Below are 22,541 nucleotides of genomic sequence, written 5' to 3' on the forward strand. Positions count from 1 at the left end.
GTCACCCCTCGTTTCATCTTCACATCCTGGTAGTTGGCAGCCGATTCTTATCACAAATGTCCCAGTACATTTCTTCCATTCATCTATCCCTCAATTATATGAAGTCTGTCAGTACCATATGCTGAAAAACAGCCCCACACCATGATGTTCCCACATCCAAACTTCACTGTTGGTATGGTGTTTTTGGGATGATGTGCAGTGCCATTTCTCCTCCGAACATGGTGTGTGCAGTGACATCCAAACAGTTACATTTTGGTCTCATCTGACCAGACTTTATTCTCAGAGAATTTCATTGGCTTGTCCAAATGTAGCAAACTATACACGAGCTTCAACATGCTTTTTCTTCAGCAGTGGAGTCTTGCGTGTTGAGAGTGCATAGAGGCCATGTTGGTTGATTGCATTACTTATTGTTTTCTTTGAAACAACAGTACCTGCTAATTCAAGGTCTTTCTGAAGCTCTCTGCGAGTGATCCTTAGCTTTTGGAATACTCTTCTGATTATGCTTTTCAGTCCTCTGTCAGAAATCTTGTGAGGAGCACCTGGTCGTGGTCAATGAAATGATGTTCTTTCCACATCCGATTATGGCCCCAACTGTGCTCACTGGAACAATCAGAAGCTTAGAAATACATCTGTAACCAACACCATCAGTATGTTTTGCAACAATAAGATAGTGAAGACCTTGAGAGAGCTCTTTGCTTTTATCCATCATGAGATGCTTTTTGCGTGATACCTTGGTAATGAGAAACCTTTTTTTATAGGCCATGGATTAAGACGAAACCATGTGATATTAATTTGCACTGATAGGGGGAAGGATTGCTTTCTTAATACGGACATATTTCAAGTTAAGATTTCAGCTTCTTGGCTTAGCTTTCCATGCCTTTTTGCACCTCCTTTTCTTCATGTGTTCAATACTTATTCCACTTTATTTCATATAACTTTATTTATGGATTTATGTTTTGAGTTTGTTGTCTGTGTGGATTACTTGGGATTGTTGCCGACATCTGGTGTAAATTTAATGTTGATAGCCCATTAGAAATAGATTTACTGAGAAAACCGTTGACATATTCAATACTTTTTACACCCACCCACCCACACACACCCCCACACCCACCCCCACACCCACACACACACCAGCAAGTAGCATTTAATTGGCTGCTATTGATTACTAGACCTGGGAAAACTTTCTGCCTTTGATTACAATATTCTAATAGTAATTATAGCTTGGAATAACATCCTCACCTCACATGACTGCTTGCTCTCCAGAATTTTCAAAATTGTGTCTTTCAGGGCATGATGAACAAATGGTGTAGCGGTGGCTTTCATATATTGTTCCATAAGTGTGCTTGCCAACGTTGTTGCTCGAAAGAGTGTGGTAGCCTCATCTGAAATTAAATACTACATTACCAAACAAAGGGCATGCTAGCCATCAAACTAGAAAACTATATTAAAAACATATTGCATTCCTAACCTCCACTAGAACAATTTCATGACCTCTGCCTCCCAATACCTACCCCTTAGGTGTTACAGTCCATCTACTCCCCTTCATACAATTATTACTTAATACCTCTTTTCTGACCTAACCGAATTTCTTTTATACTTTCATCTCTCGACATATTTCAGTAGCTTACTGCATACTTTTACCCCAGTCCCTAACCAACAAGATGTCCCTAATAATTAGTTTTTTTCTAGTGGCTAGGTTTAATTCCAAGACTACAAAAACCATGCTAAATTCTAGCATATGTTGTCAGTAATAAGCCAGTGTTTGAACTAAAAATAGCATCACTTAAAATAGCAGACTCCTTAAAGAAACATTTATTTTATTTCAATAAAAAAGTAAAAAAAAACCCATTTAATTAGAATCCAATGAAAAATCGCTACCAATAAGCACCTTTGTGTTAAAAGTGCATTTAAACCAGGCAATTATTCCCATATTTGGCAGTTAAAGTGTTCACTGATGATTATTTTAATAGATTATATAACTTGTCAGTTTTACATACCTTCCATACTAATCTCTCTGTCATTTAGTGTTCGTAAAAGTAAGGACTCCATTTTTTCATGCAAAAAAATACGTAATAAAATGCTGGCCAATAGTGTTCGATCCTGTCCACAGACATGTGATAATGCATTGACGACATGCAATTCTTTTTGCAAAATTATCTAGGAGAGAATTAGGTATTTTTACTAGCAAACCAATAAGAGATAATTCTAATACAAAACATTAGAAAAAGAATCACTTGAGGGTTCAATATATATATGAAACATATGTAAATACCTCTTTAAGCTCACTGTACTCTTCCTCAGGCATAATTTTCTCCATTGAGTACCGTACCCTGACACGCAGCGATCCTGGCTCTATCCCTTTTAGAGGTATATGGGAACTTAGTTGGAACCATTCATCTGTTGTGTGCCCTTTTTGCAAACGACTTAGCTGACAGCGCATAAACACTAAATACAAATGAAAACAATGTTATTGATCTGCAAAACCTAAAGTGAGGCACTTAAAGGAAAACTATACCCCCAAAATGAATACTTAAGCAACAGATAGTTTATAACAAATTGAATGACATATTAAAGAATCTTACCAAACTGGAATATATATTTACATAAATATTGCACTTTTACATCTCTTGCCTTGAACCACCATTTCTTGACTCTATCTGTGCTGCCTCAGAGACCACCTGACCAGAAATACTACAACACTAACTGTAACAGGAAGAAGTGAGGAAGCAAAAGGCACAACTCTGTCTGTTAATTGGCTCATGTGACCTTACATGTGGTTTGTATGTGTACACAGTGAATCTTACGATCTCAGGGGGCGGCCCTTATTTTTTAAAATGGCAATTTTCTATTTATGATTACCCAATGGCACATACTACTAAAAAAGTATATTATGATGATAATGGTTCATTTACATGAAGCAGAGTTTTACACATGAGCTGTTTTACTCAGTATCTTTTAATAGAGAAATACATTGTTTGGGGGGTATAGTTTTCCTTTAAAGTTAAACTGATATCTTGTCATTGACAGGAATCATGTAAGTATTGGTAATAAAGAATTATCTATTATCTGGATCTATTATCCGGAATGCTGGGGGTTTTTTTTTTTCAAATAAGGGAACTTTCAGTTAAGTCTACCAAAAAACATTTAAATGTTAAATAAACACAATAGGCTTCTTTTTCCACCAATATAGATTTAAGCAGCTTAGATCAAGTGCAAGGTAATGTTTCATTATAACAGAGATAATGGAAATAGTTTTTGATAATTAAAATGTATTTGCTTAGTATGGTAGATGGACTACTTATAATTTCATGCACCCCCAGGGGGGCCAAACCCATATTTTGGGAGCCACTGCTCTAAATTTGTTATACTGTCTAAAAAGGAATTGTTCAGTATAAAAACAAAAACTAGGTAAATAGATAAATAAAACTGGGTAAACGGACAGGCTGTGCAAAATAAAAAATGTTTCTGATTTAGTTAGTTAGACAAAAATGTAATGTATAATGGCTGGAGTGACTCTATGTCTAACATAATAGCCAGAACACTACTTCCTGCTTTGCAGTTCTCTTGGTTTCCACTGATTGGTTACCAGGCAGTAACCAATCAGTGACTTGAGGGGTGGGGGCACATGGGTCATAACTGTTGCTTTTGATTCTGAGCTGAATGCTGAGCATCAATTGCAAACTCAGTGAACAGTAATGTCCCATGTGGCCACCCTTCAAGTGGCTGACTAATCCAGAGTTAGAGAGCTGAAAAGCAGGAAATAGTGTTCTGGCTATTATGTTAGACATCCAGTCACTCCAGCCTTTATACATTACAATTTTGCATGACTATATTAGCAATATTTTTTATTTTGCACAGCCTGTCTATTTACCCAGTTTTTATTTTTATACTGAACTGTTCCTTTAACAATCTATCCATGTAAGTCATTTACCAATAAATCAGAAAAAGAGAGATTTTTGTACTTACCGTTAAATCTTTTTCTCTTGTCCTATATTGGGGGACACAGGCACCATGGGGATGAAGATCCTGCAGCTTGGAAAAGGACACTAACTTGTTAACTTTTGACTCCTCCTCCTGCTCTGGGCTTCATCCCCTGCCTCCTCCTCCTATATTCAGTTTCAACCGAAGAGGAGTATAAGATAAGCAACCCAAAACAGAGAAGGAGTCCTCAACCCCCTCAGAACCCTCAAAACAAGGACTCCCAAAACGGAGTAACTATACACAAACGCAATACATTGCACAGTAGTAAACAGCAGGGCGGGAAGGCCTGTGTCCCCCAATATAGGACAAGAGAAAAAGATTTAATGGTAAGTACAAAAATCTCTCTTTCTCTTGCCTAATTGGGGGACACAGGCACCATGGGGATGTCCCAAAGCAACCCCTGAGGGCGGGACACTGTAACCCCAAAGATGATCAGGTAATGACAGCCTGTAACACCTTCCTCCCGAAGCTGGCTTCGGCTGAGGCCTGTGTGTGCAGCCTATAGAAGCGCGTGAAGGTATGCGGAGATGCCCATGTAGCTGCTCTGCAGACTTGCTCAACAGACGCTTGATGACGAATTGCCCAAGACGTGCTCAAGGCTCACGTTGAGTGAGCTCTAACTTGAAGTGGAGGCTCCTTGCCCTTCACGGAGTATGCTCTGATGATGGTGGATCTGATCCACTTAGCTATCGTTGCCTTGGAAGCTTTCGTGCCCCTCTTGGGGCCACTCGGGAGAACAAAAAGAGAGTCTGACCTCCTCATCCCTTGTGTTGCATCTAAGTATGCCTTGATTGCTCGAACCACATCCAACTTGTTTAGCTTGGTCTCCAAGGGGTTCCGGGGCTCCGGACACAGCGAAGGAACTATCAAGTCCTGGTTGAGGTGAAACTCTGAGACAACCTTGGGGAGGAAGTCAGGCGTGGGTCGAAGAACGACCTTGTCCTTGTGGATGATGGTGAACGGGGACCTGCAAGAGAGTGCAGCCAGTTCCGAAACTCTACGTGCAGACGTGATTGCCAGTAGGAAAACAACCTTTTCGGTAAGTGTGGCTAGCGGAATGACTGCAATAGGTTCGTAAGGGTCCCCCTGAAGGACGGAGAGAACCAAATTGAGATCCCATGGGGGAACTGGACATCGATAGGGAGGCACGATTCTAGTCGCTCCTTGTAAAAAAGTCTTGATATGGCTCCGTAAGGCAAATCTTTTCTGGAAGAGAATGGAAAGGGCCGACACCTGCACCTTCAGAGAGCTCAGCACCAAGCCCTTGTTGAGCCCATCTTGGAGGAAGGAAAGAATGTCACTCTCAGAGGCCCTCTGTGGATCTACGTCTCCTTGTTCGCACCAGCCGATGAAGGTTCTCCATACTCTATGATAGACCTTCGCGGATACTGGCTTACGTGCCCGAAGCAAGGTTGGAATGGCTGCCGTGGGGACCCCCGATCTTCGAAGGACTAAGGTTTCAAGAGCCACGCCGTTAAAGCCCAGCGATGAGAATTCGGGTGTTTGACGGGTGTTAGCAGGTCCTCTCTTGCCGGGAGATGAAATGGGACGTCGATGGCCAGGTCCACCACGTCGGCGAACCAAGCCCGTCTTGGCCAGTAGGGTGCCACAAGGATGGTCCGAGTTCCCTCTCTCTTTATCTTCTTGATGAGTCTCGGAAGAAGAGCTAGTGGAGGGAATGCGTAGGCCATGGCGAAGTTCCATGGAATTACCAGAGCGTCTACCGCGAAAGCTAACGGGTCTACGCTTCTGGCAACGAAGCTCTGAACCTTCCGGTTGCATCTGGATGCCATGAGATCCACCTCTGGAAGACCCCACCTGTCCACGATCAGTTGGAAAACCTCCTGGTTGAGACTCCACTCGCCCTGGTCCAGAGTTTCCCTGCTCAGGTAGTCTGCGAGCCAGTTGTCGACCCCTGGTATGTGTACCGCGGAGAGCTCTGGAATGTTGTCTTCTGCCCAAGTCAGAATCTTGGCTGCCTCCAGTAAGGACGCGGGACTGCGAGTGCCCCCTTGGTGGTTCACGTAGGCCACAGCGGTCACGTTGTCCGACTGAATCCTCACTGCCTTGCCCCGAAGGAATGGCGAGAATTGTTGCAGTGAGTACAGGATGGCTCTTAGTTCCAATAAGTTGATCTGGAGAAGTCTCTCCTCTTGGCTCCAACAGCCCTGGGCTGTTCTTTGGCCTAGAACTCCGCCCCACCCTGTTAGGCTTGCGTCTGTCGTGACCACCGTCCAAGTGTGGTTGGGGAAGGGCCTTCCCTGCGTGAAACGGAGAGGGTGGGTCCACCAGAGAAGGGACTTCTGAACCTGCACCGGGATCACGATCAGGCGGTCCAAGTGCCGTCGATCCCTCCGTTGATGCCTGAGAATCAGGTGTTGGAGAGGCCTGGTGTGGAATTGGGCATATGGGATGGCCGGGAATGAGGCGACCATTGTACCCAGTGTTCGCATGGCCGTGCGAAGAGGGACCGGGGTGATTGATCTGAGAGTCTGTATGCGCGACCGTAAGACTTTGGCTTTCTCCTGTGGAAGGAAGACCGTCGCTCGTTGGGAGTCTAGAATCAGCCCCAGGTATTCTATGGTCTGAGTCGGGCAGAGATGTGACTTCTTGTAGTTGATGACCCAACCCAGAGTCTCCAGAGCCTTGAGTGTCTGAGAAGTGTGTGACTGGGCAATCGCCGCAGACGGACCCTTGACCAGGAGGTCGTCCAGGTAGGGAATAACTGTGATGCCCCTGATCCTGAGCTGTTCTAGTGCTGCTGCCATCACCTTGGTGAAGGTCCTGGGAGCGGACGATAGACCGAATGGCAGCGCCACGAACTGCCAATGAGAGCCGTTGACATAAAACCTGAGGAATCTGTGATGATTCGGGTGAATCGGGATGTGGAGGTAGGCGTCCTTGACGTCTATGACTGACATGAATTCGTTTTCCTCCATGGATGCTAGGACCGACTGTATGGATTCCATTTTGAAATGGAGCTTTCTCACAAAGGGGTTGAGGTCCTTTAAGTCCAAAACCGGTCTCAGGGAACCGTCCTTTTTGGGGACCATAAAAAGGTTGGAATAGTATCCCCATCCTCTTTCCCCTGGAGGCACTGGCTGAATAGTTCCTGCTGAACAGAGGTTTTGGATTACTGAGAGGAACTTTTGCCTTCTGGGAACATCGAGGGGCAGTCGGGATATGAAAAATCTGCGGGGAGGACGATGAACAAAGTCTATGAGGAGACCCTGAGACACTACTTGAATGACCCAGAGGTCCCGTATTTGGTCTTTCCACACCTCTCGAAAGGACATTAGACGGCCGCCCAGAGGGGTCCCTCCGAGGGTGGGTACGCCTTCATGCTGTGGCGGATTTGTCCTGGGAGGGCTTGGCCTGTCCCTTTGAAGACGACCAGTGGGCTCCTTGCTTGTGCTGGTAGCGTTGGCGAAAATTAGAGGTGGACTTGTCCGCTTGAGACTTCGTCCGCTGTCCCTGGCGAAAGGGCCGAAAAAACGGTCTTCTCTTGAAAGTTGCTCTCTTCGCTCTAGTTTGAGGGAGCAAGGTACTCTTACCGCCAGTGGCTTGTGAGATGATCTTGTCTAACTCGGCCCCAAAGAGCTGTTTGCCCAGGAAGGGGAGGCTAACGAGTGATCTCTTGGATGTCAAATCAGCTGACCATGACTTCAACCAAAGGAATCTTCGGGCGGCTATGGATTGAGCTGATGCCTTAGCCACCAGTTTAGCAGCATCTAGTGAAGCGTCACAGATATAGGAAGTGGCGTCTGCTATTTGTGATAAGAGGGCGTCGGTAGAGGGGTCATCGGACCCAATAAGTTGTGCTGTCTGTTCAACCCAAACTTCCATAGCCTTGGCTACCCAGGCTATAGCAAATATTGGTCTGAAAGCCATACCGGAAGCTGTAAAGGTTGCCTTGCAGAATCCCTCTAGACGCTTGTCAATTGGATCCTTGAATGACGCTGCGTCTGCCACAGGAATAGTGGTGGCCTTGGAAAGTCTGGAAACTGGCGGGTCAACCGCCGGAGGGGATGACCAGAGATCAATGCAATCTTGTGGGAAAGGATAGGTTTGGGAAAAACGCCTGGAGATTTGCACTCTGTGATCAGGGGTTTTCCATTGAGATTTGACAATTTCCTCTAATTTCTCATATGCTGGGAAGATGTAGGTGGCTTTCTTTTGCCTCTTAAAGATGTTCTTGGCTGGCTCTACAGTCGAATTTGTGTCTTCGATATTGAGCGTTGTCAGTACTGCCTGTATAAGTCCCTCTACCTCCCTTTGGGTTCTGGGAGTGTCCTGATCTGGGTCAGGCTGATCCTCTGAATCGTCGCCCGAAGGAATTTGTCCCTCCTCATCAGAGGGGCTAAACTGTTCCCCAGGGGAATCTGGGGGCGAGATAATGGATCGTTTAGAGGCAGTAGGTCTATTGTCCTGTGACCTTGTAGGATTAGACAGTCTTTCTAGAACCTTGTCTAAAGTCTCAGGAATGCGGGATAAATTTTGTAGTCCAGCAAGTGAGATAGAGAGAGCACGGACCAAATCGGTGTCTGAAGTGCTGGCAGTGCTGGCTGTGTTTGCGACAGGTGGAGAGGGAGGGTGTCTACACGCTGCGCACACAGATTCAGACGAAACACTCTGAAATTTGGTGTTGCACACTGCACATGCAAGGTAAGACACTTGTGCAGCCTTGCGAGAAGGTGCTGAGGACTTTGAGGTCCTGGGCTCCTCTGTTTTGTCTGCCATATCGTAGTGGCAATACAGCCTGAAAACTCCTTATATAAAGATAAAAGGAGGGGCAGGGGATAATCTGGCGCAGGGCCTTGGGATAGAGCCTGCAATAGAGAGGGGAAATATCGATTATTCCCAGCTCCCTAAGTCACACATGTCAGCATAAAAAAATACAGGCAGCCTAATGCGCATAGGAGCAGTGGTATCGAGTACTCGCCTGAAAGGTTGTCTCTCAAAGTGAGGGGTCCGGTGTCTCTCTGATGTGGGCGAACCAGGAGAGCAGTCGCGGGAGAGCTGAAGTGCACAGGAGGTTGCCGGCTGCGAAGCGAACAACCGGAAGTGCGTAGTTCCGCTCGTTTTGGCGCCAGTGACCATATGCGTATCACCGCCGCATGGCGCCCAGGAGACAGAGAGAACCGGAAGTGCGCGCCTGAGAGTTGCGCTGAGCGACGAACGCTGTGTGACTTAGGGAGCGCGCCTGAGAGTTGTGAGTTGGGCCCTTAGGAGGGGGGAGAGGCGGACACAGGTGACATAGATATACTCACCCAGTCCATCCAGCCGTTGAGTGCCCATGGAAGTTGGAAATCCCTGTAGATATAAAAAAATATATATATCTTGCTAAACACAAAGAAACAATAAAAAATTAATGTGAATAGCAAGACTGGTTCAGACCTCCGTAGAGTGGAAACGCAGTCACAGGGAATGAGGGGAGCTAGCCTGCAGACCTCCGTAGAGCGGAAAGGCTGTTGGGCACAGGATCTTTTTTAGGTTGGAACCTAAAACAGCTGGGGGGGCGCGTGAAAAAGATCAATGGCCCCCATCTGTGGCATGATCATAACCGTGGTCCTAGATCAATTGCTCCAGCCACAAGTTTTTCTGTGTCTTCTCCTCTGAGGACACTAAAAGAAACTGGGTATAGGAGGAGGCAGGGGATGAAGCCCAGAGCAGGAGGAGGAGTCAAAAGTTAACAAGTTAGTGTCCTTTTCCAAGCTGCAGGATCTTCATCCCCATGGTGCCTGTGTCCCCCAATTAGGCAAGAGAAAATGCAACACTTTCAACAATCTGCTACAACAGGTATGTTATTTTTAAGATGTGCATCTTTAGGCTATAGGCACACAGGCTGATGGCTCTGGCTGTTGTCAGTCTGCATATTTTTGCAGGCTGAGAGAAGCAGATCTGCTCAGTGACCTTGCTCCATTGATTTGAATCCGATCAGCCTTTGTGTGCAGTCACACACAGTGGAGCTGCAGCTAAGATCAGTCCAAATATGCGAAAGGAGGCATCTCCAGTTGACCTGATTTCAGCTCCATTTTGTGTGACCACCCACACAGGCTGCTCAGATTCAAATCAATGGAGCAGGGGCACCGAGCAGATCTGCTTCTCTCAGCTTGCAAAAATAAAAATCAGGCAATAGCCATGGCCTTCAGCCTGTGTGTCCATGACCTTAGGTGGTTTTATAAATCCTATGAATACAAAATATGGAAAACAGAAAACTTACATATGTCAGGGTCTTTGCTTTTCTTTGTCTTGTTGCTTAAATTTATCTCAAATCTGTTAATATCTGGTGACAGGTCACTAGAAGAAAAAAAAAGACCATACAATTTAAATACCGTTTTCTAACCACAAACGTTACATTTAAATTCATACATTATTTTAAGTAAAATAACTTTACTTTGCATGTACCTAGCATAGCATTTAAACTAGGGATGGTTCGGATTCGGCCGAATCCTTGTGCCTGGCGGAACCGAATCCTAATTTGCATATGCAAATTAGGGGCGAGTGGGCACATAACGTGATTTTTCGTCACAAAAGAAGAATTTTCTCCACTTTTTCCTTTCCTGCATCTAATTTGCATATGAAAATTAGGATTTGGATTCGGTTCGGTATTCGGCCGAATCTTTCACCAAGAATTCAGGGATTCGGCCAAATCCCAAATAGTGGATTTGGTGCATCCCTAATTTCAACTTGTCTTAACATGGCAATGTTGTGGAAACCAATGTTTGGAGACAAGTTTGCATAATTTAAATTCTGTTATAAAAAAAAAGACCCTATTTTTACGGCATGTGGCAACACAAGGTAGAGAGGTTGAACAGCATGTGTTTTCTAGATCATAGGGCAATTGTACTGACTGCTATAAGGGTCAGCATCTTACCATATGTCCTGCTTGTCTAGACACAAGGAGGAGACTAAAACACAGCCTCTAGCTAAAAGTAAAGTCTGCTCCCTAGTTTCAGAGTCCGTTTCCATTACTTAAAGGGGTTGTACACCTTTACATGAACTTTTAGTATGATGTAGAGAGTGATATTGAGACAATTTAAAATTGTAATAAACCAAAAGGAGCACAACAATTTACTAGGCCAATCTACTATCCGCAGATCAGAAATACTAATGTACTATTTACAGACTTGCAACAAATTAGAGTACAATGTATGCTAAATACACTTCCACAATGTGCCACCGGCTGGCCAGTTCAGATAGTGATTGCAACAGTGTATCTAAAACTTAACTTTTACTTAGTGTTTAAATAAAACTATTTGTCCATTCACCTACAGACACGCTGCTTTACACACTTAAAGCAGTGCCGGACCATGTCCTTAAAACCACATATAGATAAAAACCGCACAGAGTGCCCATAACCTCCCTTCCAATATTCCCCCAGGTGAGAGAGTGGGAGCTAGAGTCTCCACCGTCCACCTATGCCGCCATACGCGTTTCGCTGATAACTCAACTTCATCAGCAGTGACCCGCGGGATGAAGAAGGATGAGAAGGTATCGCATGCGCAGTGGAGTCTGGAATGCAGTACCATTAAATCATCTTCCTGAGTTCTTTCAGTCATGCTGGGGGCGGTGAGATCCCTCCATAGGCTAAACAGGACTCCAGCCTATGGGGGATTAAACTGCCCCCAGCCCAGCATGACTGAAAGAACTCAGGAAGATGATTTAATGGTGTCGGAGGGTCGCCATTACTAAGGTTTGCCTTCGCGGTGCTGGGGGCGGCTTTGGGGATCTTTTAGCGGATTATATTTCACTTGCAGTTTCTTTTTATGGATACCAACACGTTCCTATTTTTATAGGAACATGTCAGTATCACTTTAACTATTAGTATGATACAAATTGCAACATTTTCGCATCATTGCTCTTTATATTTCATAAGCATTATGTATATTAAAAGGTAAAAAACATATTAATCAAACTACAGCTTTACACTACAAACAAAAATAACAAAAACTTCAGACTTACTCAAAGAAAAATTCTTCCGACCAAACAGGATTCTGACCTTCACGGGCATGTGTTTTTGCTACCTGCACACTGTTAAGGTGGATATTACAATAAGGACTAGTAAAATGTTTATTTGGGAGCTTATGGGCTTCTTCAATATGTAAATTAAGACTGCTGACCTGAAGGGGGAAAAAAAGACATATTGTGATATCTTAAAAAAAAAACACAAACACACATAAAAACACACATACTACAGCTTATTATAATATAATGACGGTTCACAATTTAATTATACTAGGACAAACAACAGAGGGTCTATTTCAGGGATTATTAACACAATCACTTGTAGAGTAATGTTGTCTATGCAATTAATATAGAATCCTAGATGTAATTAGCATGGCATATACTGCTGCTACAAACTGCTACATTTACACCCGACTACTGCAACAAAAACATGTGATCTACAAATATAAAATGAACCTCTAGCAAACCACTCACACTAACCTGGCGCAGACGCTTATTTGATGGGGACTGTGTTACTTTCCGTACACAGCAAAAGGCCTGAAGGCTTCTCATCCAGTCCTATTACAAAATGTGGAAACAACTATTTTATTCCTAACAGAAGACTGAAATGAAAGTTGAAGTGTTCTTGACTAATGGAATTAACTATACTGTGCAGTATAACATAAGTACAAAAAAAGTGCATACAAAGTCAATACAATTTATATAGAAAGGCTTTATGGAAATGTAATGCAATGGGCAGCAGAACAGATCTGCCATGTGTCTGCAAGGGTTTCATCTGGGTAATTCAGTTCCCTTCCCTCCCCGCACCCCAAATAGAGGCAGGTTAAATGGATGGATATTACATTACCATGGTGTGTAGTTCTACCTTAAAGCAATGGTCATAAATCCAATTAAAGTCAAAGAAAAACTATTCCTCAGTTAAGTCCAAAATGATATACAGTTGTCATGTCCCAGAAAATCCCCAGTCCAAGTGTTATACATCATTTGGTAAAGCAAATCCAAAACAAAAAAATCGAGAATGATTAGTGAAAAAGTAGCCCAAGTATTTTTTAAAAGTAAAAAAATCTTTATTAGGACTTTTCCTGCCGAGGTGGGCACTTATTCATAGGCTATGAGTAAGTACCCACCTTGGCACGAAAAGCGTTAGGCTAATTAATGTATGTCCTAACAAAGATTTTTTACTTTTAAAACATTCTCAATTTTTTGTTGTTGATGGCTCACAATTTAGAAAACACATTTCTTTGCAATCTCCTTACGAATATCAACGAATATCAAATTAAAGTGTTTAAATAATAAAAATGTTGCCCTGCACTGGTAAAACTGCTGTGTTTGCTTCAAAAACACTACTATAGTTTATATAGATAAGCTGCTGTGTAGCAATGGGGGCAGCCATTCAAAGGAGAAAAGGCTCAGGTTACACAGCAGATAAGCTCTGTAGCACATAATGGTGTTATCTGTTATCCACTATTTAACCTGTGCCATATAGCTTTTTTTCAATTTCTGCCATTGCTCCACAGCAGCTTGTTTATATAAACTATAGTTGTGTTTCTGAAGCAAACACATCAGTTTTACCAGTGCAGGGCAATAGTACATGATATTTTCATTACCTTAAAACACTTTGATTTTTTGGTGTTACTGTTCCTTTAAACAGTTCCTTTATAAGTAGCATGAAGTGTAGGGAGTAAAAAACAGTTCCCTATATACCATTTATAACCAATAGTTATTGTAGTAAAATAAGCTAACGTGTACTTACCTCAGATTGTTCTGGATTCTCGCAAGCAAAATAAAATATGTAATGATCTTCGCTAAAGTGCTGAACAACAATCTGAAAGCAGTTTGGCCTTTAAATGAGACAAGAAAAAAAGTTATGTATTCTTTACAACATTTATTTTTTTACATGGTGGAAGCTGGTTAAGCCCTTTGCAGTCATGTATTTTTAAAAAATTAATTTATATCAGTAGGGCAGAAAACACGACAGAGAAAATTCTAATTAATATTTAATGTACATATAAATAATTTAAATACACAGAAGGGGATAATTTTTTTTAAGCTTCTCCTGTTTACATGGCTTAAAGGATAAGGAAAGCTACCGTTTATTGTCAATAGATTAGCCACAATAGTGCAAGCTATAACACTATATTTATTCTGCAGAATGCTCTACAGTAAACAGCTCTAGAAGCTCTCTCTTTGTTTAGCTGCCATATTAGCTTGGTGTGACATCACTTCCTGCCTGAGTCTCGCCCAGCTCACTCATAGCTCTGGGCTCAGATTACAGCAGGGTGGGGAGGAGGGAGCAAACTGAGCATGCTCAAGCTCTAGCCCTGGAGGTTTATGTTGAAAACAGGAAGTCTGATAAAGAAGCCCATGTGTACACAATAGAAGGAAAGAAATGCAGTGTTTCTTTTGACAGATGACTCAGAGCAGCATTATTTTGAGGGTTTACTGGTGTATTTATATAGACATTTCTGATAAAGCTTACTTAGTTTTAGCCTTTCCTTATTCTTTAATATTTGGTTTCCTGGTTGATAGATTTGGCTCTTATAGATATTTCAATCCTCATATTGAAATATCACTTGTAGTATACTTGTGTATCACAGTAGTATAAACTCATCTGACTGATTTTTTTGTGTGTGTCAAAACTCACAAAATCGAATTTAAAAGCACCAACTCAAATGCAAATTCGAGTGAGATTTATCTCACCTTGACCATGGAAACAGTTCTAATTCGAATATTCACCACCTAAAACCTGGCAGAGGTCCGTTGAACCATTTGAATGTTAAATGCCTTCCTTACATTTGGAAACTCAATTAAAATCGGATTCAAATTTGATTCAAATTTTTGGGTCGGGACTATTCAATCAAATTAGACGTTCGAGTTTTTTCATAAATAACCTCCCATTCGAGTTGTGAATACATTCGACTATATTAGAGTAAAAAAAAAAAATCACTTAAAATCGACCTTTGATAAATAACCCCCATAATGCTCTGTTTGAGTCAGACATTTAAAGATTCATATATTTTATTTGTCCAAAATTCAGGACTTTTCATTGGAACTGACATAAGTGAAAGTGCTAACAAATCCTCTCACCTGCCAAACAGGCTGTCGTGAACTATATAGACAGAACATACACTCAGATCAATCAATCCTTTGGGCTTTGTGGCACGCTTTTCACTTTCAAAAAAAATAAGTTGAGCATCATTGCCCTCTAGGATAAAATACAAGTTTTTCCATCTTTTTCCTTTGCCTGCAAAAAAAGATGCATAAAGTGAAACAGGATATGACAGATGTTTTTTTTTTCCCAAGCAAAGTTTTTATATTTTGTGCATTTCAAGCAGGCTACAATGGGGTTATTTTCCTTCATCTATACCATATATTGCACTGTACCTTTTTTCCCTAAAAGAAGAAATCATGTGGATGGCATGTTTCACAGCATTTAAAAGTACCATATAATTACAATCACATCTGCCCTATGCTTTTCATGTTCGATGTAACATTTCTCTCCATCATGGGATCATTTATCACTGAATTAAATGACTAATAGAATGAAAAATATTAATTTGACCGAATATGTTTTTATCCTGTGAATGTATAAAAATCTAAAAGAGTGGGGCTTAGCTTCAGATATCAAATAACGAATATATTCTAAGCCCCACTCTGGTTGGTTGTGGTCTGAAGCCTTACATAATACACAAGCCTAAAATTGTGCCCAAAACATTACCAGAAAAACTACAGGTGTGTTCAAACACAAAAGCCATTTGCATGCTTTTGTCTCTGGTCACCAGACCTCAAGTCCACTGATCTCCTTAAGGAATATTAGAAAAAAATAACTGTAATATCTAGTGATGCACCAAATCCACTATTTTGGATTCAGCCGAACCCCGAACCGAATCCTAATTAGCACATGCAAATTAGGTGTGGGAAGGGGAAAATGTTTTTACTTCCTTATTTTGTCACAAAAAGTCACGAGATTTCCCTCTCCGACCCTAGTTTGCATATGCAAAATAGGATTCGGGTTCGGCCAGACATAAGGATTCGGTTGAATCCTGCTGAAAAAGGCTGAATCCTGGCCCAATCCCGAACCGAATCCTGGCCCAATCCCGAACCGAATCCTGGATTTGGTGCATCCCAATTAATATCACTAGACATTCCCTGGAATATTCTAAAAGAATGCTGTGTAACTATACATAATATAAAAAGATTGAATACAGTTTTTGGGATTGGACTGAGACTTTTAGATGACATAGTACATAACTTAACTGGCCTTCAGTTTTTTTGTTTTTTTTTCAATTGTTAGGCAGGGTTGTGATGTATAATTGTACAGCACTGTGGTATGCTGGTGCTTTATAAATAAATCCTCATAAGAAGAATATCGGTAGTGTTATTGCTCTGTAAGCACATAAACCATCATGCCCCTTCCCACTGACTGAACACATGCAGACTAAAAACTGCAACTTTCCCATTTCCCATAAACAGAGTAAGCTAAAGACATAAAGGGAAGATTAAAAAGTAAAAATATTGAAATACATGTGGCACAAAGGATTAAAAAAAGGCCGTTATGGATAACCACCTATTCATAATAAATACTCACTCTTCTTTAGAAGATAGCCTTTTTTGACTATATTTTTATAAAATGTATCCTTTGTTCTTCGTTTGATTGTATTGTAGATTTCTTTGCCATCCAAAAAATCATTCAACACTTGTTCTTGATGCTAAAAACAATAAAAAAAAAAGATAGCTCATGGTAATATTGTTTCAGTATTTCATTTAAGTAGCATTCCGTTTACATGCACTACCTAAAATAGCTCTTACCTGCACTGGAACAGGCTGCTTAAGGCAATAACCTTCAACAATTTGTTCTTTTCGATAATGATCTATAATGTCATCGATGCTGTTTGAAAACAAGAAAAACACAATTTCATTTCCTTATGTTGCAGCAACTTTCTGCTGTAAAAATAAATAAATCAACCAACCAAACAACCAACAAGACAGCCTGTTTTACTTAGAAAGATTACATACTATTAAAACCAATTATACTTAGAACACAAATCAGCATTTTTTAAAATTAATCCTCTAAGTGAAGATCTGAAATGTCAGTACTAGCAAAGTTATAGCAATTAAAAGCGTAACAAAAGGCTTAGTACATGCACCCCCTTCGGTATACATTCTTCCATAGCTTAACAAAATGAATTCTGATTTTGCAGAACTATTAAAAAAGTATGGATGCACTGAATCCAGGATTTGGTTCGGGAATCCTTCTGCCCAGCCGAACCGAATCCGAATTTGCATGTGCAAATTAGGGGTGGGAGGAAAAAGCATGACTTTTGGTCACAAAACAAGGGAGTAAAAAATGTTTACCCTTCCCACCCCTAATTTGCAAATTTGGATTCGGATTCGTTATTCGGCCGAATCTTTAGTGAAAAATTCGGGGGTTCAGCCGCATCCAAAATAGTGGATTTGGTGCATCCCTATAAAAAAGTAATGTCTTCGTTTAAATTAATACATACAAATTACTGCATGAATACGACAAAACCATTTACCAGCAAACACAAGAAGAGAAATGAATTTACTGCTATTCCCCGACAACAAACCTGCATTAACTACTGAACAGCAATGGTATACTACAATGTAGCTTAAAGGCTTGAGTAATTAGAAGAAAAAGTTCTACAATAATTATAAAGTAAACTGTTAAACAGCTAAATGGACTTTAATATTAGAGATGCACCAAATCAACTATTTGGGATTCGTCCGAATCTCCAAATCCTTGGTGAAAGATTTGGATGAACACTGAACCGAATCTGAATTTGCATATGCAAATTAGGGTCAGGAAAGTTAAAAGTGGAAAAAATTCTTCTTTTGTGATTTCCCTACCCGCCCCTAATTTACATATGCAAATTAGGATCCTGGATTCAGTGCATCCCTATTTTATATATTGCCATTAGTAATGAAAATTGTATCATAAAGAACAATTCCATTTTACCTGTTATAGTACCGGCCTCCCATCATGAACTGATTGTTTGCTGTTGGACATATTTTAAACCTCTGTATATTATCATTGGTACGGAAATACAGCGAGTAATCACCAGGTGTGTTGTCTGATGGTCTCACAAGAAAGCTGCTTATTCCGCCAACTAAAAAATAAGTAAATATTAAATACTGTAGTACTTGCTTCATAAACAGAGTGAACCAATATCACCAACATGTAGAAAGCTATTTACAGAGTTTGGGGAGAAGAATTATGTTCTGTTTTAGATGTTCAAGTATGCACTGTTACCAAGTCTCACCCTAAATAGCCTTTATTGTGAGCTACTCCTACTCCACTACTAAAGGCGTCTTGGCAAATAAATCTGACTTTTAGAACTTGGGTCTCCTAATGCATAAATGCCACCCTTATCCAACGAACCCATTTTGTCAAATATTGTAATACTGTAGGGCTAAGTAATGCATGCAAGGTCATCTTTATTAAGAAACCGAATTAATTTTACATATGCTCCTTGTAACTTACCCTTAGGGGTCTATTTATCATGCTATGTAAAAAGTGGAGTACAACATTACTGGTGATGTTGCCCATTGCAGCCAATCAGCATTTAGATTTCAACAATTAGAAAACAAAGGCAATTGATTGGTTGATATGAGCAACATCCCCGGTAATGTTTTACTCCACTTTTTACTAAGCTTAATAAATATACACTGGCTCAGCCCAGTTTGGTGAATTGTGTAAGAGGGACCCACTCACAATATACAGTACACATAGAATAGAAATGTTACAATATAAGGCTGATTATTAATTAATACAGATAATTACTACATGGCAACATAGAAACCAGCACAGCTAGCATCAGCTTATATTACAGGCCAACCACATCTTCTGCTTGATAGTTTGCAACGACCCCTAAGCTTAGCTTCAACAGCTGCTCAGAGACCACAGAGCATAAGATGGTGACCCCCTGTGACAAGTTTGAAGTCCTGGATCATTGCTGCTATTGAGAAGCTGAAACTTTAGGCTGGACCTAGAAGTTAATTATGTAAAATATGACATTTTTAGGGTTTAGTTTTCCTTTAAGATCTGCCTTGTGTTTTCAGACATGGTTTGCAAATATACCAGAGATTATATATTATTTTAATTCAAAGAGAAAAGCACCCCGCTGCTATCAATACCAAGAATAGGTCTCAAGGTTATGCCAATACTAATTCCACAGACAACCAACTCATGGGAATTCTAACATTATGATTGTGCAACAGCACCCCCTTGACCACCTTAACAATTGGTAGGTCAGGGTACTCCTTAAAGGACAAGGAAAGTCTAAAATAGAATAAGGCTAGAAATGCTGTATTTTGTATACTAAACATAAGCATGAACTTACTGCACCACAAAGTCTAATCAAAAAAATGATTTATGCTTTCAAAGTTGGCCACAGGGGGCTGTCATCTTGTAACTTTGTTAAAATTTTTACAAGACTAAGACTAAGTACACATGCTCAGTGTGGTCTGGGCTGCTTAGGGATTGTCATAAACAAAGCTGCTTGAGTTCTGCTTGGCTGGTAAGTAAGGCGGGGGCTCCCCCTGCTGTTCATAAGTATGATTGTTTCCCTGCTCAGCAGTTAGGGACCGTCTGACAATTCCTATTCACAGCAGTAAATGAAGGGAGAATTTCACTGCATACAGTCAGGTTTCTTATAAAAACGGTACACATTTTTTAATTAAAGTATATTGGAGATAGGTTTCTTTTTCACTAAAGAAAGTACAAATGGGATTGTATTGTTTGCCTTTCCTTGTCCTTTAACCCAAAATTGTAGTTTAAAGTGCTCAGTGCAATAAATTAAATATATAAATATATATCAGATGTTGTAAACAATACCTTTTAATTAATTATGAATGACAATTACATAGTAATTCTATAAAGTGCCAAGTGATAAGGAGTTAGTTAGTAAGTTTGATTATATTCAATAAAGTGGTGTGCTATTAATTAAAAAAGAGGATCCCCAACTGATTTATACAAACAGTGAATTAATCACTTACTAATAAACTCCTTATCACTTGGCACTTTATAGAATAAACGTTAGAATTCCCATAAGTTGGTTGTCTGTGGAATTAGTATTGGAGTAACCTTGAGACCTATTACTAGTATTGACAGCAGTGGGGTGCTTTTCTCTTTCTCTTCAAATTAATATATTTGATCACACTGATTTTTCTAATCAGACCTCACCTCATAATTAATAAAAAATTAATAATTAAGGGTATCATCCTCTCTGTTTTATATAATTACATATCATTTGCCTTATTGCATTACGCCCAGCTACTTTCAAATGAGCTAATCACAGCTGTGTCTTAAAATTATTGTGGCAGTGACTTGGACAAATACCTACTGGCAGGTTACCTGGCACCACTGGTTAATGGACTAATGTGAATGCTAAACAATCTCTGAAAATTGGCATGATATATAGTTCCCAGAATAATGTAAAAAAAAAAGAAATGCAATTTTTTGTGATTGCATTTACTGGGCAATGATACTTTTTTTTATTATGCAATATCTTAGATACCACCACCAAAATGCTTGCAAATGTCCCATGCAATGCCATTTAAAAATCCATCAAACACTATGATGCTCAGTTACAATTTACACATATTTTACCTGTCATTAGAAGATTATAAGCCTCTTGCTTGCTGATTTTTCCATGGAACCATCTTTTCACATACAAAAAAAGACAAGATAAAAATAAAAACCAGTAACAGAAGCGAATGTTAGTAGTCGTCCTGAATGAGTTTATATAACAATGAATATTTTTAGTTCTAATGCACTACTTGTGCACGCAGCTCTGTACAACTTATACTTATGCTATGATAAATAGTTGATACAATAATAAAATATAAATACAAAATATAATCACATTCAAGTTTAAACGATGAGAGTATAGTGAAAGAGAAAACAGAATTAGACAGTAGCTGTGTATTGTAGTTTAACGTTAACTTTCTCAAAGGGTTCCTATAACCAGAATTATTAGGACTACTGCATAAACAGATGGTCTATTTGTGAGCTTTGAGAAAGCTCTGCGTTGAGCAGCTGTATCTGCAATTTCCCAGTATGGTCTACAACTCATATGCAGCATTTGAACAGCAAGGTTTTGAGAGACAAGCGGCATATCCCTGCGTGTACTTTTAAATGCTGAACAGCACTGCAGGTCCATACAGCACTTTACAAATAATGTTATGGACACTTGGGGAAATGTAATAAAATTGGAAAAGAGAAAAGCATTTATGAATAAAAATTCTTCGTGAGGCTTTTATTGCATTGTGAATCTTAACTGCGCATAACCTTTGACACCTGCTTGAAGGTGGCCCAAACATAACTTTTACATTAAAGGAGAAGAAGCTTCTTTGGGCTTGTACAGAAGCCCAAAACATAATGTACAACATTTCTAGCCTACTTCTTAAGTTCGTTAGGCTTCAGATAAAACTTACATTTTGCCTTCATGTGGATCTTCTTCCCTCCCCTAAAATTTAAACCAAAGGATAAATATTTACAGTCAGTAATAATTACAATCAGTTTGCAGTTGTTATAGGACAAATTATTACAACATTCTTAATATTCTTAAAGGAGAAGGAAAGGTTAAAACTAAGTAAGACTTATCAGAAAGGTCCACCTAAATATACCAGTAAACCCTCAAAGTAATGCTGCTCTGAGTCCTCTGTCAAAAGAAACACTGCATTTCTTTCCTTCTATTGTGTACACATGGGCTTCTGTATCAGACTTCCTGCCTTCAGCTTAAACCTCCTTGCCCCAGGTGTGAGCATGCCCAGTTTGCTCCCGCCCCCATCTCTGCTGTAATCTGAGCCCAGAGCTATAAGAGAGCAGGGAGAGAATCTGGCAGGAAGTGATGTCACACCAAGCTAATATTGCAGCTGCTTCCCTAAACAAACAGAGAGCTTCTAGAGCTTTTTACTCAGGTATGGTAAAACATTCTACAGAATAAATATAACATTCTAGCTTCCAATATTGCAGCTAATCTATTGGCAATAAAATGCCTACGTAGTTTTCCTTCTCTTCTAAATGAAACTATGAATTCTAGTGCTTATTAATTAATTTTAAAGCAATAATTCTTATTTATAACATTTTTATAGATCATAGCTCTGAAAGTTCCCTTATTTTAATAACATTCCATCAATAGGTTTTACTTAGCATGTAAAGCGTGGAAGAATGAATCGAGAAAGTATATCTAAATTTCTCAGTTAGGATTCAAGAAAACTGAATGATTTTTCACACAATATGGCTTTACTGGTTTTACTAAATTTCTAGGCTCCTTAAAACACAGATAAAACCTTGTAAGGGCTCTTACACACGGCCGTTCCGACCTGCGCTCCCCTGCGTTCCGTTTTTTGGCGTTCAGCCGCAGGGGAGCGCAGGAATAGACGCAAGTCATTATTTGAAATGGGGCTGTACTCACTCAGGCGCGTGTAGGCGCCGAACGCAGGTTCAGACGCAACATGCTGCATTTTTCCTGCGTTCGGCGCCTACACGCGCCTGAGTGAGTACAGCCCCATTTCAAATAATGACTTGCGTCTATTCCTGCGCTCCCCTGCGGCTGAACGCCAAAAAA

The 22,541-nt window shown here is 40.5% G+C and overlaps 1 protein-coding gene across 4 annotated transcripts in view; it reads right to left on the reverse strand.

The window, feature by feature from the left end:
- rasa1.S (RAS p21 protein activator (GTPase activating protein) 1 S homeolog) overlaps positions 1-22,541 on the reverse strand; it is a 61,791-nt gene that overhangs the window by 19,748 nt on the left and 19,502 nt on the right. For all 4 annotated transcript variants that reach the window (XM_041580482.1, XM_041580481.1, XM_041580480.1 and 1 more), the window contains exons 6-18: positions 21,406-21,437; positions 20,579-20,631; positions 17,927-18,077; positions 16,759-16,837; positions 16,538-16,658; positions 15,037-15,193; positions 13,703-13,790; positions 12,430-12,507; positions 11,947-12,104; positions 10,205-10,281; positions 2,273-2,445; positions 1,998-2,157; positions 1,240-1,382 (exon numbers count right to left, since the gene is read on the reverse strand). In XM_041580482.1, the coding sequence (XP_041436416.1) occupies positions 1,240-1,382; positions 1,998-2,157; positions 2,273-2,445; positions 10,205-10,281; positions 11,947-12,104; positions 12,430-12,507; positions 13,703-13,790; positions 15,037-15,193; positions 16,538-16,658; positions 16,759-16,837; positions 17,927-18,077; positions 20,579-20,631; positions 21,406-21,437 (1,470 nt within the window). The remainder of the gene's footprint in view (positions 1-1,239; positions 1,383-1,997; positions 2,158-2,272; positions 2,446-10,204; positions 10,282-11,946; positions 12,105-12,429; positions 12,508-13,702; positions 13,791-15,036; positions 15,194-16,537; positions 16,659-16,758; positions 16,838-17,926; positions 18,078-20,578; positions 20,632-21,405; positions 21,438-22,541) is intronic.

Source organism: Xenopus laevis, chromosome 1S (genome assembly GCF_017654675.1).
Source record: "Xenopus laevis strain J_2021 chromosome 1S, Xenopus_laevis_v10.1, whole genome shotgun sequence".
Classification (NCBI taxonomy): Eukaryota; Metazoa; Chordata; class Amphibia; order Anura; family Pipidae; genus Xenopus; species Xenopus laevis.